Here is a 16,696-nt window from a genome sequence, read left to right on the forward strand (position 1 = left end):
AATGACGTGTATCATGCTAAGCAAAATAAGTCAGTCAGAGAAAGACAAAAACTCAATGATTTCATTCATGAGGAATTTAAGAAACAAAACAGAAAAACATGGGGGGAAAAAAGAGGCAAACCATAAAACAGACCTCTTAACTATAGAGAACAAACAGAGGGTTACTGGCAGGGAGAAGGGGGGGATGGGTTACATGGGCAATGGGTATTAAGGAGGGCACTTGTTGTGATGAGTACTAGGTGTTGTATGTAAGTGATGAATCACTAAATTCTATACCAAAACTATTATTACACTGTATGTTAGCTAGCTGGAATTTATATAAAAACTTGAAAAAGAAAAAATAAATTTAAAAAATTAAAATGCTAAAATAATCTGAAAAATATGTAATATGAGTATAACAAAAAAATGGAAGATACTTTTAAAAATCAAAAGCACCAAGCAGAACAATCCTCATGAATCACTCAGGGCTGGGAATAATTAGCGTACCAATCAGCCAAACACCACCTAAAATACAAGCAATGTCCCAAGAAAGGTATTGCCTCAGCAGTGTGACCAAATTAACACTAGACTAGAGGCTATTCTGGATTGTCCTAATACTTAAAAGCTAGCCTCAAAAAGGATCAAACTGTTTCCACGTAACATAAATGATCCAAGAAAAAGCACAAAAGTACTTAAAGGAATACGAAAAAAAATCAAATTAAAAAAAAATTTTTTTAAGTAGGCTCCACACCCCACGTGGGCTTAACTCACAATCCTGAAATCAAGAGTAGTCGCATGCTCCTCCAACTGAGCCAGCCAGGCACCCGCAAAATAAAAAAATTTTCAAAATAAGAATACAAAAACTCCAGCACCAAACAATATAAAAAGCACAATGTCTGGCATCCATTTAATATTACCACACATGCAAAGAAGCAGAAAAAAATGACTCCTAAGAAGAAAATTCAGTCAGTTAGAAATGGCAAATATGATGGATTTAGAAAAAAAATATTAAAATGACTATTATAAATATTGTCTATACACTAAGAAGGAAGAAGAAAGCATAAGCATGCTTAAAAAGTGAAGTAGAAGATATAAAAATGGCCCAAATCAAAAGGCCAGACACCATAGAGTCTTATATGAAAAATACACAGTTGGATTAACAGATTAGATTCTGGAGACTTAGGGATTACTGAACTTTAAAACATAGCAATTAGCAATAAAAACTATCCAAAATAAACACAGAAAGAAGGTCGGGGGGGGGGGGGAATGGAACAGAGCATCAAAGCATCAGTAAACTATAGGGCAACTTCAAACAACCTAATGTATGCACAATGAAATCCCAAAGATGGCAAGAGGGGGGTGGAAGGTTGAAATATTGGCTGAAAATTTTTAAATTCATAAAAACTAGTAATTCTCAATTTAAGAAATTCAATGAACCTCAAGTGGGAAGGAACCAAGCAAAAATAATCACACCAAGGCACATCATAATCAAACTGCTAAAAACCAGTACTAAAGATAAAGACTTAAAAGCAGCTACAGTAAAAAGACACATTTTGTAGAGGGGAACAAAGATAAGGGGGGCAGGAAACTTCTCATCAGAAACAATGCAAGCCAGAAGATAGTGGAGCAATAACTTTAGAGTATCAAAAGGGAAAAAATAAAAAAGGACAGGTAACTGTCATCCTACAAATGTAGATCCAACAATAACACCTTTCAAAAACAAAGATAAAGGGGCGGAATAGGGAAAGGTTTGTGATGTACAAACTTGCAGCTATAAAATAAATAAGGTCTGAGGATCTAATGTAAAACATTGGACTGTAGTTGATAACCCTGTATTGTACAATTGAAATTTACTTAAAGAGTAGAATACGAATGTTCTCATCCAAAAAAAAAAAAAGAGAGAGAGAGAGAGGTAAATATGTGAGGTGACTGATGTTTTAATTAACTCAACAGGGGAATCCTTTCACAGTGTATGTATATACATATAAACATATATATGCACATATCAAATTATCACTATGTATACTTTAAGTATCTTGCAATTTTATCAATCATACCTCAATAAAACTGAAAAACAAAACAGAACAACAGGGGCGCCTGGGTGGCTCAGTCAGTTAAGCATCTGACTTCAGCTAAGGTCATGGTCCCAGGGGTCCTGGGATTGAACCCTGCATCAGACCCCCTGCTGCTTCTTCTCCCTCTCCCTCTGCCCCCCCCCTCCACCTCCCCTGGTCATGCGTGTGCTCTAATAAAATCTTTTAAAAATATAAAGCGAAAAAAAATGTAGAAGTAAAATGTACAACAATAGGCTAGAAAGGGAGTACTAGATGTATTCTGGTGTAATGGTCTTATATATGGTCTTCTTATATAGGATATATAAATTTGTATATCATTATATACAGTAAGTTCTGGTGTAAGCTTCTTATACAAAGTTCACATATATGTATGAATCTATATATCATTACTTGAAGGTCAACTGTGATTAAGTTAGAGATGTACATTGTAAAAAAAATGAATAATAAGCCAATAAAGGAGATAAAATGGAATCATTTAAAAGTCAATTAATTTCAAAAGAAGGCAGGAAAAGAAAAAAGAAAACAAAGCAACGGGTGGACAAATTGAACACAAATGGCAGATTTAAACCTATTTCAACAATCACACTAAATATAACAGTCTAAACATACTAATCAAAAAGTAGAGATTCTCAAATTAGATTTTTTTAAAAACAAGACTCATATATAGGTTATCTGCGAGAAATTCCCTTATAAATAAATTCACAAGGGGCGCCTGGGTGGATCAGATGGTTAAGCATCTGCCTTCAGCTCAGGTCATGATCCCAGGGTCCCGGGATCGAGTCCCGCATCAGGCTCCCTGCTCAGCGGGAAGCCTGCTTCTCCCTCTGCTTCTCTCTCTGTCTCTCATGAATAAATAAGTAAAGTCTTTAAAAAAAATAAATTCACAGGTTAAAAGTAAAAGAATGGAAATGATATATCATGTTAATGTGAATCAGAAGAAAGTCAGAGTGGCTATACTACTTCAGGAAAGTAGATTCCGGAGCAAAAAGTATCTCCAGAGATAAAGGTCATTTCACAAAGGTAATAGTCATTCAACAACAGAATATAACAGTCCTAACTGTATGCCTCTTAACAACAGAACTTCAAAATACCTGAGGCAAAACTTGATAAAATTGAGAGAGTAAACAGACAAATCCACAATTTTAGCTCGGAAATTCAATACCCTTTCTCAATAACTGACAGAACAAATAGCCAGAAAGTCAGTAAGGATATAGAAAGATAGCACTATCAACCAACTTTGACACGGATAGAACACTCTACTGAACAGAAGTAAAACACAATGTCTGTTTCAAGATCACACAAAACATCACCTTGTTAGACTATGTTCTGAACTATAAAACATCCCAGGAAACTCTATACTCACAAATTAATTTGAGATGAGTCACAGCCTTAAATGCAAAAGCTAAAACAAAAAAGCTTCTAGAAGAGATCATAAAGAATATCTTGGCCATTTTGAGGTAGACAAAGCTTTCTTAGTAAAAAAGGGCACTAAGCATAAAAGAAAACATTGGTAGAGTAATCCCCATAAAAATTGTAAATTTCTACCCTTAATGATACCATTATGCCTCACAGTGTTTTACACTGGGAGAAAATATTTGCAAAACATACACATTAAATATCTGAGCAGTTTATTTAAGTTATAGGTCAACAGAAATATTGAAAACTACATTAAAAATTATATGCAGAATATAATCCCATGTTTAACAAGAAAATATAGATATGTAAATACATAAGTAAAGGAAAGAGATACAACACCTGTTAATGGTGAGTATAGTATGTGTGAGTTGTGGGGAGTGGGGTCCACTAATTCTACTTTGAACATTTTTACATTTGAATTGTTACAGTACACATGTATTACTTTTTCAACCAAAAAATTATGTATTTTTCATGAAAATGTAAAAAAAAAATAGAAGATACAGAGTTAGATCTAGGTTCACACCATTATTTTACATTCTACTAGCTATATATCCTTGGGCATTTTCACCTCTGTGCTTCAGCTTCATCATCTATAAAAATAATAAAACACAAGGCAGTTTGGAAATTAAACAACATACATGGACACTTAACCTAGGTCATAAAAAGTAATATTTTTTAAGTAGAATATTCTAATGTTACTTTTTCTTCCTATTATTAATATCACAAAGTATGAATTCTAAGGCTGCTAGAAAAAAACAGTTTTAAAGATACCTGAACTTCTTCATTGCTTCCTCCCCAATCCTGATGTTTCCTTCTGTGTGGCAAGAATAAATTAGTATAACCCTTTCATCCTCTCTCTGTCCCTTTATTCATTCTACCCAAGAGAAAAATGCTTCACCTACGGGCGCCTGGGTGGCTCAGTCATTAAGCGTCTGCCTTCGGCTCAGGTCATGATCCCAGGGTCCTGGGATCGAGCCCCACATCGGGCTTCCTGCTCAGTGGAAAGCCTCCTTCTCCCTCTCCCACGCCCCCTGCTTGTGTTCCCTCTCTCGCTGTGTGTCTCTCTCTCAAATAAATAAATTAAAAAAAAAAAAAAATGCTTCACCTAGTTGGCAAATTTGGAAAGAATAAACTGAGCATGCCTAACTGCTCAGCTCAACTCCTGCCCCTTTTTCCTTGAGTCCAGGCCCAACCAACCTAGAGCTATCTTCTCATATTCCCCATCTTAAGTCTTACCTAAATGGGTACTCCACATGGAGAGTGCAGCTGTACCTGGCTGGTGCAAAAATTCCCTACACAGCAGTGCAATATAAGGGAGCCTACTCCCCCAAAGATATTAAGCTATATCCTCCATCCTCCCTAGCTCTCAGTACATACACATATGATATTTGTGTCCCATATGCCTTGTTCTGTGTCTTCTCATTAGGTTCTGAACCTTTGCTCTGCATGTAGGGGGAAAATGCAATTTGAGAGGGAGAAGGACTTTCTCAAATACCTTAGCATGTGCTTTACATCACAACTGTCAGTCAATTCCTAGAGGACTCATTCCCAGTACTGGAAAACCACCACTATTTTAGCACTTAGGTTGGAAAGGAGCCATGTGTCATCCCAGTTCTCTATAAACTCAGTGAGGCTGTCAGGCCAATTCAACTTGCTACTACCTGAAATGAGCTATCCTGGTCCCTCTGAAATCCCCTGTGGGACATGATACAAGCAATAAGATTGGTGCTATTTTCTGCTTAATTAACTCTTTGGAAGGGATAACTGGACTGAACTAATATCTGTCATTCAAATCAAAGACCTATTTCATCATATTATGAGGACAAAAGCTATGATGATTAGAAATTATCCTATGAAAATAAGCCTATGATGACTAGGCTTATTAATGAAGAGCTGTACTATTTTTTAATAATGTTAAGCAATTCTAATGTATTGTGGGTAGTCTTAACAAAAAGTTTTGCTGCCAATGTTAGTCTACGTGCCGACTTTTCCAAAAAAGAGTACCAAAATTAACACCTAAAATACTGACATTAATTATTTTCACATTTGTTGATTTAGTAAAACCATGCTCTTTCTTCTAAAGACTTCAAGGTACCTGGAGTTTATTTTGTTTGGTTTTCTGTTTCATTAACCCATTCAATCAAGAGAATAGGATTTCTATTTCTTACAATAGATACCTGGACAACTCTCTCCCTCTAAAAGCAACTAAAAATGCTCGCTAAAAAATAAGAAAATAAACCTCCTTAAAAGCATCAATGAACTAGTACCAAATGCTTAGGCCAGTGACTGTATAGGCAAGAACTCTGAGAGGTACCCAGAGCTCTCAAGCTGATGTTTACGCTGAGAGCATTTGTCTGACAAGATGAACAAGAGGAATGAGAGGCAAGGTGAGGGCCCACACAAATTGGAAGTTAGATGAAGACCCAGCCCCAGTTAAAGCTAGAGCTTCCTGTGACTACAGTCAAGTATAATAGAGATGATCAAAAAGTAACTCTCCCATCTCCCTGACCCCTCACTGATCTGAGCTGGGGGTTGACGGTATGTGTTAGGAGAGGATACTGCAGGAGGGGAAGTCCAAACGCTAAAAGCATAAGTAGGTCCTCACTTGATTTAGAGTATCTCTTTCAAAAGAGCCACAGTTGTTCTAACAGCTAATTTCTTAACAGCAACAAGTTCAATCAAAAGACACTAAAACAATATCTTTAATTGTTAAAAATACTGTCAACCTACAATTGTGTTCACAGACATAATAGATTTCAAAAACAAGAGAATAATTACTAAAAGAATAAAAGGAATTATTTAAAAGAACAAACCAAAAAGACATGAAAAAAAACACAAAACAGAATAAACAAAAAAGCACAAAATAAGATAGCAGCTATAAATACAACTATACCAACAATTACAATAAATGTAAATGGACTAAATACTAAAGAAAAACTGTAAAGCAGAAATTTTTTTAAATACAGTATGAAGAGATACATCCAAATAAATAAATAAATAAATAAAGTTCTTCAACCAGAAAGGCTAAAAACAAGAGAATGGTAAAAGATATACCAGTCATATCTAACCGAGCAATTGATGGTATAACTAAATTAGTATAAGACAGGATAGGCTTTGGACAAAAACCATTACTGGTTATTTTTTTTAAGTTTTATTTATTAATAAGTAATCTCTACACCCCACGTGGGACTTAAAGCTCATGACCCCAAGATCAAGAGTCGCATGCTCTGCCAGGCACCCCATACTGGTGAATTTTTAAGTAACAAAATAATGATAAAAATTTCAATAAGCCAAGGGAAATATAATCTAAATTTTTCATATATCTAATAACTAATATTCAAAATACATAAAGGCAAAATACAACAAAATTGCAATTGTACCAAAGAAAGCATTTCAAACCTATCTCAGTAGCTAATAAAATAAAAGAAGCAATCAGCATAGATACAGAAGATTTATATCCCTATCTATCAGATTAACAAGCTTGACCTATGGACAAGAAAAAAACATATTATCCAAAATGGCAGAATTCATTTTTTTTCCCAAGTATACACATACTGAATCATGAAAGAAGTCTCAACAAATTCTAAAGGATTGAAATCATACATACACCATTTCCTCTAACAATAATACCATAAGCTAAAAATAATAAAAAGATAAATAGAAAAACTATAAGGACAGGTATTAAATGAGTAAGAAACAGAAGAGCTACAGGATTTGTTAACAGTGCAAACCATGTAATGGGATAAAAATAAGTCAAACGAAAATGAAAATTTACACCCAATGTAAATCCTTGAAAGGTATTACAATTGATATTTCACCAGTTCTCACACACTGAACTCAGCAAAGCCAAACTCTGAAGCCTCCCCTGTCAAGTTACCTGCCACAGGAGGAGAGGAGATGCAACCTCACCCTTGCATGGAAAATGCCATGCTTTGTGCTTCTTACCCTACACCAACACTCTGGAAGCTGGTCTATCTCACTTTGTACTAACTCAGGATCACTTCCTCATGCCATTATCAAAGGTTCACTTCAAAACACATTAGGTAACTCCATCCTTACTTCATCTTACTGAACAGCATTCAAAACATTGTGGATAGTGGCTCTCTGCTCCTCCCCATTTGACAGATGGCTGCATCTTCTGATGCAGTGCCATCCACACCCCTGAAACACAATGGTGACAGTGAGAATGAAGTGATTTGGCTGTACTGGGTGCCTGGTCACCAGGGCTGCTATTAACTCTGGCAAAATAGATACTGTTGTCATCAATGACCCTTTCATTGACCTCAGCTACATGGTCTACATGTTCCAGTATGATTCCACCCATGGCAAATTCAACCGCACAGTCAAGGCTGAGAACAGGAAACTTGTCAATGGAAAGCCCATCTCCATCTTCCAGGAGCGAGAGAGATCCTGCCAATATCAAATGGGGTGATGCTGGTGCTAAGTATGTTGTGGAGTCCAAAGGGATCTTCACCACCATGGATAAGGATAAGGCACCACCTCAGCTCACTTGAAAGGTGGGGCCAAGAGGGTCATCATCTCTCCCCCTTCTGCTGATGCCCCCATGTTTGTGATGGGCATGAACCAGGAGAAGTATGACAACTCCCTAAAGATTGCCAGCAATGCTTCCTGCACCACCAACTCCTTTGCCCCCCTAGCCAAGATCATCCATCACAACTTTGGCATCATGGAGAGACTCATGACTCATGACTCCATGCCATCACCACCACCCAGAAGACCTTGGACAGCCCCTTTGGGAAGCTCTGGTGTGATGGCCAAGGGGCTGCCCAGGACATCATCCCTGCTTCTATCGGCACTGCCAGAACCACATAGGCAAGATCATCTCTGGGCTGAATAAGAAGCTCACTAACATGACCTTCCATGTCCCCACCTCCAACATATCAGTCATGGATATGACCTGCCACCCCGGAGAAAGCTGCCAAATACAATGATAACAAGAAGGCAGTAAAGCAGGCATGGGAGGGACCCCTCAAGAGTATCCTGGGCTAACTGAGGACCAGGTTGACTCCTGCAACTGTAACAGGGACACCCAGTCTTCAACATTCAATGTGGGGCTGACATTGCTCTCAATGACCACTTCGTCAAGCTCATTTCCTGGTATGACAATGAATTTGGCTACAGCAACCAGGTGATAGACTTTATGGTCCACATGGCCTCCAAGGAGTAAAAGCCCCCTGGACCACCAGCCCCAGTGAGAGCAAGAGGAAAGAGAGGCCCCCAGCTGCTGGGGAGTCCTTGCCCCAACTCATCCCCCAACACACTGAGAATCTCCTGACCTCTACACAGTTTCCGTCCCAGAAACCCCAAAGAAAGGGAGGGGCTTGGAGAGCACTAACCTTGTCATATACCATCAATAAAGTAGTAAAAAAAATCATGGATAGTAATAAAGAAAACACTGGATCATTTCTATTCCACATACATGTTGCCCAGTCTCACTGCAGAAATGCCAACAGAGCAGTGAGTACCGAAAAAGAACCTGATGTTGAGGCACACACATTTCTTTATTAGAAGATGAAACTTAAACTGTTACAATAACAAATCAGAAAATATAACTGTACATTTTAACTTTTATCAAAAACCAAGAATTTTAACTCATTTCTCTGTTTTAGGAACCCTGGTTGTCTAAAACATTTCAAAGATAATATGTATAATGGCTAACATCTCTGGCACTTCATTCTAATTCAAGCCCAGTCTTTTCTAATTAAACACAAACAATTTTACCACTGGCTTTCTTTAAAAGAGAGAGAGAGAGAGAGAGAGAAAGTTCTAGTTAAAAAATGAAATTTCCTCTTAAAATAATTTTGTTACTTCAAAATTATTGAATGAGCTATTATTCAGAAATAAAATAATAAAGCCAACAGTTTATTTTTTTTGAACCTCATATTTTTAACTACAACCTATGCCATGTCATTTCAGCTCCTATAATTATATGCAGACTGTTACACAGGCTATCAAAAAACATGTGGTTGATCAGATAGAAATATACAAATTAATCTTTTCCTCCAAATATGTGGAAATTGTCTAGAAGCTATTTCCAACTTCTTTTTGTGTTGTAGAATAGACTGCTACATACCTGATAAAAATAAACACCTCAGAGAAAGGTCACCTTTCTCACCCTCCCTTATTCCATGCACATATAAAACATACATCACGTAAATTCATTGCCAAATATTCCTGAGATCAGTACAGCAATGACCTCAAGGAGGGAACTACTCCTTGCTACTGTATGCAAACATGAAGATCAAAGCAATGGAAGGGAAATTTGTCAGACTCAGAGGGGGCCCAAGTCAGAAGCTCATGGAAGATCATCAAGAACAAGTACCCATCCCCCCCCCCAAAAAAAAACAAGTACCCTCCTATATAAGAAATACCACCAGGTGGGGTGCCCAGACCTTGACCAACATCAAACCACTAAAGAGTAGCACATGTGAGATTGAAAACCACATCTTCCGGCTCCCAGTTCAAGGTCTCTGAAATGCCAGCCCCAATTCTAAAGTCGGTCACTATCATGAATACCTTTCCTTCCATACTGCCATACTCCTTTTTCAAGAGTCATACCAGATCTTCCTATTGTTTTTGTGGTCCACCCTATGTCTCTTACTCTCTAAATATTTCCCCTCTCTCCACCTAAGCACTGACATCTGTAACAAGGACAAAAACATCTAATTCACATCTCTATCACCATTGTTAAAGTTACACAAATCATGTTCAGAAAGTAGGTTGATTGTTTAGGAAACATAGTCATAATATCTTAGGTAACTTTAAAAAAGAGAAAACCTACTCAAAACTATCTTAACAAACTCCTGACAGTCTCAGTGTCAGTCCATAGCTTCCTCTCCCAAAGTGCATCCCACAACATGGCATAAGGTAAGGTGGGTCTGCGGGTAAATTACTTTGAAAATATTGCACACACTATCCCCCCAAGTAGAGTCAAATTACAAGCTCTGAAAAGTACTAAAAAAAAAAAAAAAAAAAACTGTTCAACCTTGTTTAATCCAGTGTCTCAATGTATTTGACTAGAAAATGCTTTATTCTTATAACACTTATAAATATCTCATAGCAAAGCCAATTTTCTATGCATAATTAACAAAAAATATATATATTTATTTATTTGACAGAGAGAGACACAGAGAGGGAACACAAGCAGGGGGAGTGGGAGAGGGAGAAGCAGGCTTCCCACTGAGCAGGGAGCCCAATGCAGGGCTCGATCCCAGGACCCTGGGATCATGACCTGAGCCGAAGGCAGACGCTTTACAGCTGAGCCACCCAGGCGCCCCAAAATATATATTTTAAAACTAAATTTGGCTTCTAAGAAGCCTACATATCAAATTAAAATGAAGTAAAATTTTTGTACTGCTTTCTTCCCAAAGCAGAAATTAGAGAAAGAAAGAAAAGGGGTAAAAGCTGGTTTTCACCGGGTCCATAATCAATGGCCCATATTCAACAAGACACATTACGAAGTTTTGATGCAGAAAAAAATTCAGTGAGGCAAAAGAACATCTCACTACATTTAAAACAAAAGAAATAGCACAGCAATGTAAATGTACTCAATACCACAGAACTATATACTTAGTGGTTAAAGGGGTTAAGTTTTATGTTACATGTATTTTACCACAATTTTTTTTTTTTTTTTTTTTTACATCCGAAGAGAAGTAGGACAAACCACATTCTTGACGATAAGGTAATGCAACTTCGTTATTTTAACAAAGAAAAAAAAGAGGCAATAAAATCACACCCACCTGAAAAAGTTTTAATCATCCATAAACAACCTGGATCAAGGACAAATTTAAAAGGAGGACTAGGGACTATCAATGAAATAGCAACATTGGAAATACTAACATGTCAAAACGCGTGAGATACAGCTAACACTAGAGTGAGAGAACAATCAATAGCCTGAAATGTCTTAGTGACTACACAAAGAAACCAAAGCAAATGAAGCTACAAAAACAACAATAAAAGGCTGGCACACAGAACTAAGGACAAAAACATTTCTTTTTCCTAAAACAATGAAGGCAAGGCAGTGTCTTAATTCATCTTTACCTTTCCTGTACCCAGCTAGGACATAATATGGCTGTCATAAATGTTAGCTGTAAAGAATGAGACTTACATCTGAGAGAGTTAACGTAAGCAATAAATTAAATAGGTGAGCTGAATGTCATTAAGAATTCAAAGGAACTTCAGTTACCTTAATTCAGTTTTTTTAAATCAAATGTGTAATTCTATTATTAGTCTTCTCATTGAGTAGGCCTTCCATTTTCTACTAATATCCACTAACTCTCCTCAAATTTACAGATGTATTCTTAACATCCCAACAGGTGCAACTGAAGAGGTGAATGTAAAAACTATATACAAGTGAAAGGAACAAAAATAGCTAAGAAACTCTTGAAAAAGATTACATTAGGGCACCTGTGTGGCTCAGTCAGTTGGCCATCTGCCTTTGGCTCAGGTCATGATCCCAGGGTCCTGGGACTGAGTCCCACACATCAGGTTCCCTGCTCAGCAGGGGTCTGCTTCTCCCTCTCCCTCTCCTCACTTCTCGTGCTCTCTAATAAATAAAATCTTAAAAAAAAGATTACGTTAGTAGGGGAAAACTCCCCAGATACTTAAAAATTATTAAATAATAGAAAATATTCATTTGGGGGCGCCTGGGTGGCTCAGTTGGTTAAGCGACTGCCTTCGGCTCAGGTCATGATCCTGGAGTCCCGGGATCGAGTCCCACATCGGGCTCCCTGCTCAGCGGGGAGTCTGCTTCTCCCTCTGACCCTCTGACCCTCTTCCCTCTCGTGCTATCTCTCATTCTCTCTCTCTCAAATAAATAAATAAAATCTTAAAAAAAAAAAAGAAAATATTCATTTGGATAGTATGGCACAGAGACAGATAATAGACCAACAGAAACAAATAGAGCCCAGGAAGAGACATTGCTATGACAGCGGACACTGCAGAGCAGTGGGGAGAGGGTGACCTTCTCATCAAATAGCACTGGGAGAACAGAATACCCATTATTACTTTTTAAAAATAAAACTACCCATACATAGCACCACACACACAAAACAATTGCAAATAAAGTTCTAAATAGAAAAAGGGAAAATAATAAAGCTTTTAGAAGAAAATGGAATAGACCATCTTAATGATGAAGTAGAGAAGCATTTAAGACTCAAAAAGCACAAATCATAACGAAAGAGACTGATAAATTCAGCTACATTAAAATGAGGAACTTCTTCTTATCAACACTGTAAAGAAAATGAAAAGCACAGGGCGCCTGGGTGGCTCAGTTGGTTAAGCGACTGCCTTCAGCTCAGGTCATGATCCTGGAGTCCCGGGATCGAGTCCCACATCGGGCTCCCTGCTCAGGGGGGAGTCTGCTTCTCCCTCTGACCCTCTTCCCTCTCGTGCTCTCTATCTCTCATTCTCTCTCTCTCAAATAAATAAATCTTAAAAAAAAAAAAAAAAGAAAATGAAAAGCACAACCACAAATCATAAAATATCTGTAACACATATAAACAGCAGAAGATTAATATCCAGAATACATAAAAATTCCAGTGGGTGGAGTGCCATGACATCTGCAATTTTTTCAAACAATTCAGAAAATAAAGAAATGAATAAATGAGTAATAAATGAACGTACACATGACTATATATACCTATATCACAACAAAGCAAGGAGAGCAAAATGTTAAAAACTGTTGAAACTAAGTGATGGAAATAAAGGTCATCATTAGAGTTTTCTTTCCTTTTCTAATATTGCAAACATTTTATAACAATAAGCTTGCAGTAAGAGAGGCAGCATACAGAATTCCTACAAAGCAGTGGAAAACCAAAAAAAAAAAAAGAGAGAGATAAATAAAAAGGATTGTGATCCTATTAGTAATCACAAAAACGATTATTAAAACTATTATGAGAAAATATTTAATGCCCATGAAACTGACAAAAATTTAAAGTCTGACTATATCAAACGTTCAAGATGTGGGTTCAGGTGTACTCCTATACCCTACTGGTGGGAGTATAAACCGATACACATGTGTGTCTGTGTATACTGAGGCATATTCCAACATACTACATAGTAGTATAAATGAACAACAGTTTTCACAATTAGCATGTATCAATCTTGACCTAACATTAGAGCAAAAGAATTAAGTCTCCACAGGATTTAGTGCCATTTATTTATATGAAGTTTAGCCTTAAGAACCAGTCAATGAAATATCTAGCAATACAGGGGCACCTGGGTAGCTCAGTTGGTTAAGCGTCCAACTCTTGATTTCAGCTCAGGTGATGATCTCAGGGTTGTGAGATCGAGCCCCACATCAGGCTGGGTGTAGAGCCTGCTTAAGATTCTCTCTCTCCATCTCCCTCTGTCCCTCCCTCTCAAAAAGGGAAAAGGGAAAATGAAAAGGAAAGGCAGAAAAGAAATATCTAGCAATACAAAGATGGAAACATGATAAAGAAAAACTTGGGAGTGTTTATCACAAAGTCAGAATAAGAGCTACTCCTTGAAAGAAAAAGTAAGCTGCAATCCAAGAGGGACAGAGAGGAATTCTCTAAGCCACCAGCCTTTTTTCTGTGTGTGTGCTTTTAACCATACATATAAGCATACACATAAATTTCACATGCTCTTTTGTTTATGACATAAATTTCAAAAAAGAACCTACATTCAGAAATACCAGTAGGTGCTGGGAAAACAGTTTTCCTACCTGGAAAAAAGTTTTTAACTGTTGAAAATAAGAGGCTTAAAAATTATTTACCTTCAACTATGTCCTAAAGACATTAGACCTATATGTTAAAGAACTGCTACAATTGAGATATTTTTATAAAAACAGAAACCCTTTTTTAGGGGGAATATAATCATCCCTTAATTTATCTGTCTTATAGAGACAATGTTAGAGTACAGGTTTCCCCCACTATCCATAAGTACCATGTTTCTGTGAAACCTTTCTTAAGCCCCAGTGGTATAAAGCGAAGAGCAATTACATAAATAGACACGATTTTGAGCATTCCCAGACCCCAAAAATAACCTCTCTCAGGCTTCTCTGATACCTTAGGACACATCTTGTTAACGGATGCAGAAAATACATCAAGACAAAGCACAGGTGCTCAACGACATGGTTCAAAGCCATAGCGGCTTGATGCTGAGATGCTGAGTGTAGTTCCGGGGAAAGGAAGGACCATGGCGGGGCTGCTCTCCCTGCCTTGCGGGGCCAGGGGAGGCCTGCTGTGTAACAACTCATTGCAAAACAAACCCTGAATGCTATTTTTGCTTTTTGCTTTTTTTCATAGAAGCAGAAATCCTCTTTCCATTTCTTTCAATTAGAGAAAACAAGTGCTAACGTGGGTCTTTCGTAAAAGTGAAGTGGTGTAACGTGAACTTTTGAAAAACAAGGGACACGGGCATGTGCTGTCCAAGCACATATCTAACTGCTTTTCAGATAGAAAACAAAATTTTCACAAATTAGAGAGTCCTGGACTTCCCTCCCTCTTCATGAAAAATACACAAGACCTGTCATACATACCAAGACATTGAAAGGTACGTGTGCTGCTAAAATACAAAATGTCATTATAAATATTAACAATAATTATTTAATAACAATATACATGGATATCAGACATTATTCTGCATATTACATGTAGAGTGATAAACACAGGAAGGGGTGGGGAGAAGATATTCAATAAAGGCTTTAAGCCCATGGACTAGAACTAATCATCTTTTACTACACGTTAATCTAACTTTTAAAAATTAAAATACAAAGTTTTTAAAATTTCTTCACACTATTAAGAAAGTTTCTAGAAGACTCCTTTCTCCCTTAAGTTCCCATATTTTGTTCTTTCACATTTATACACTTGACATATTCCACTTTGTATTTTTATCTTATCTCCCGCAAGAGGTGGGATCAGTGTGTGAAGAGAATATTCACCTTCTTCACCTGTGTGCCCCCAAGTGTGCCTAGCTTGAGGCCTTGAACGATAAACTAAAGCATGTCTTGTGACTACAGATAAACATGACTTAATTCTTGTATTATTGATAAAGTACAATTTACCAGCTTTATTCATATCCTGTAACCACGGCTGACAACGCATTCAACCCTACAGGCTAGGAGTGTTCAAACTTCACTTCTGGATCACTAGGGGTAAAATCTCACAGAGCTCTTCTCCACTTGCAACATCATTCCATTTCCATACAACGCAGCAAGTAATGAACTCAAAAGGAAGATGTTTATTGTGACATTTTTTTTTCATTCCTTAAGGAATGTTTTCCGCCTATGGCTTTGCCTTGGGTGAAACAATGTCAAATGGTTTAAAGCAAACAGAAATTGTGAACCTTTTAGGTCAGCTACTAAATCCTTTACATAGTAACACACAGGAGCTACATATACTGGTTGGTTGGTTGGCCGGCTAGCTGGTTTTCAGCCACTAACAACGCATGAGAAGGACGGTGAATAAATTTAAAAAAAAAAAAAAAAAATCACATAACAAATACTACTTAATATTAAAATCAATGGATACTAGCGGGAGCTTCCTGTTTCTGAACTGCAAAATGGCAACCTGACAAGATAATCATGGGGTTTTGAGGCTCACAGAAAATTCCCTGCATACACTTTGCTTATGAAACTGGTGTATCAATAAATTTAAAAGCAGGGGAGGATTAAGATTATGTTAATAAAAAGCTACTTATGTTGTTTGTGCTTGCTATCATCTTTTAAAAGGCAAGACATTTTTGAAAGTGAAGGAGAAAGCTAGTTCATTTTTACACGTGCTCCGCTGTAGGTCACTTGCTCACGGTGGCTTGTCGGGATTTATTTAAATTCAGGAGCAATACTTGGTTGACAGCCTCCTCACCGCTGCAGGCTACAATCCGCACACAGTGCCTGAAGGGTTATTACAATTGCTGGTGTCTACAGAGGACAACAAAGGAGCCTTACCCCTTCCCGAAGGCACCTCATTAGCACCGTGTACGCAGCCAAGGGGACAGCCCAGCATTCTCTAGGGTTCCTCTTTTCTTCCTAAAATGAAGTGGAAGGAAAGGCAGTGAAGCTAACAGCACAAAAGATATTAACCCGTTCAAGAAAAAGGCAGTTTCAAATACAGACTAATATTCTTAATATGAATAAACTTAATAAACTTAATAAACTATCTAAACTTCTTAATATTCTATTTAAAGTATTACAGATTACCTGACAGTTCTGACCTGGTTAGGGGGTCTTTTACTACATTGTA

General features: G+C 37.4%; 1 protein-coding gene across 6 annotated transcripts in view; it reads right to left on the minus strand.

The window, feature by feature from the left end:
• The window catches only part of ULK4 (unc-51 like kinase 4), a 604,302-nt gene that overhangs the window by 498,539 nt on the left and 89,067 nt on the right, over window positions 1-16,696 (minus strand). For all 6 annotated transcript variants that reach the window (XM_027585659.2, XM_027585655.2, XM_027585660.2 and 3 more), the window contains one exon: window positions 16,402-16,482. In XM_027585659.2, coding sequence (XP_027441460.2) covers window positions 16,402-16,482 — 81 coding nt within the window. The remainder of the gene's footprint in view (window positions 1-16,401; window positions 16,483-16,696) is intronic.

This window comes from Zalophus californianus, chromosome 1 (genome assembly GCF_009762305.2).
Source record: "Zalophus californianus isolate mZalCal1 chromosome 1, mZalCal1.pri.v2, whole genome shotgun sequence".
In the NCBI taxonomy this organism is placed as follows: Eukaryota; Metazoa; Chordata; class Mammalia; order Carnivora; family Otariidae; genus Zalophus; species Zalophus californianus.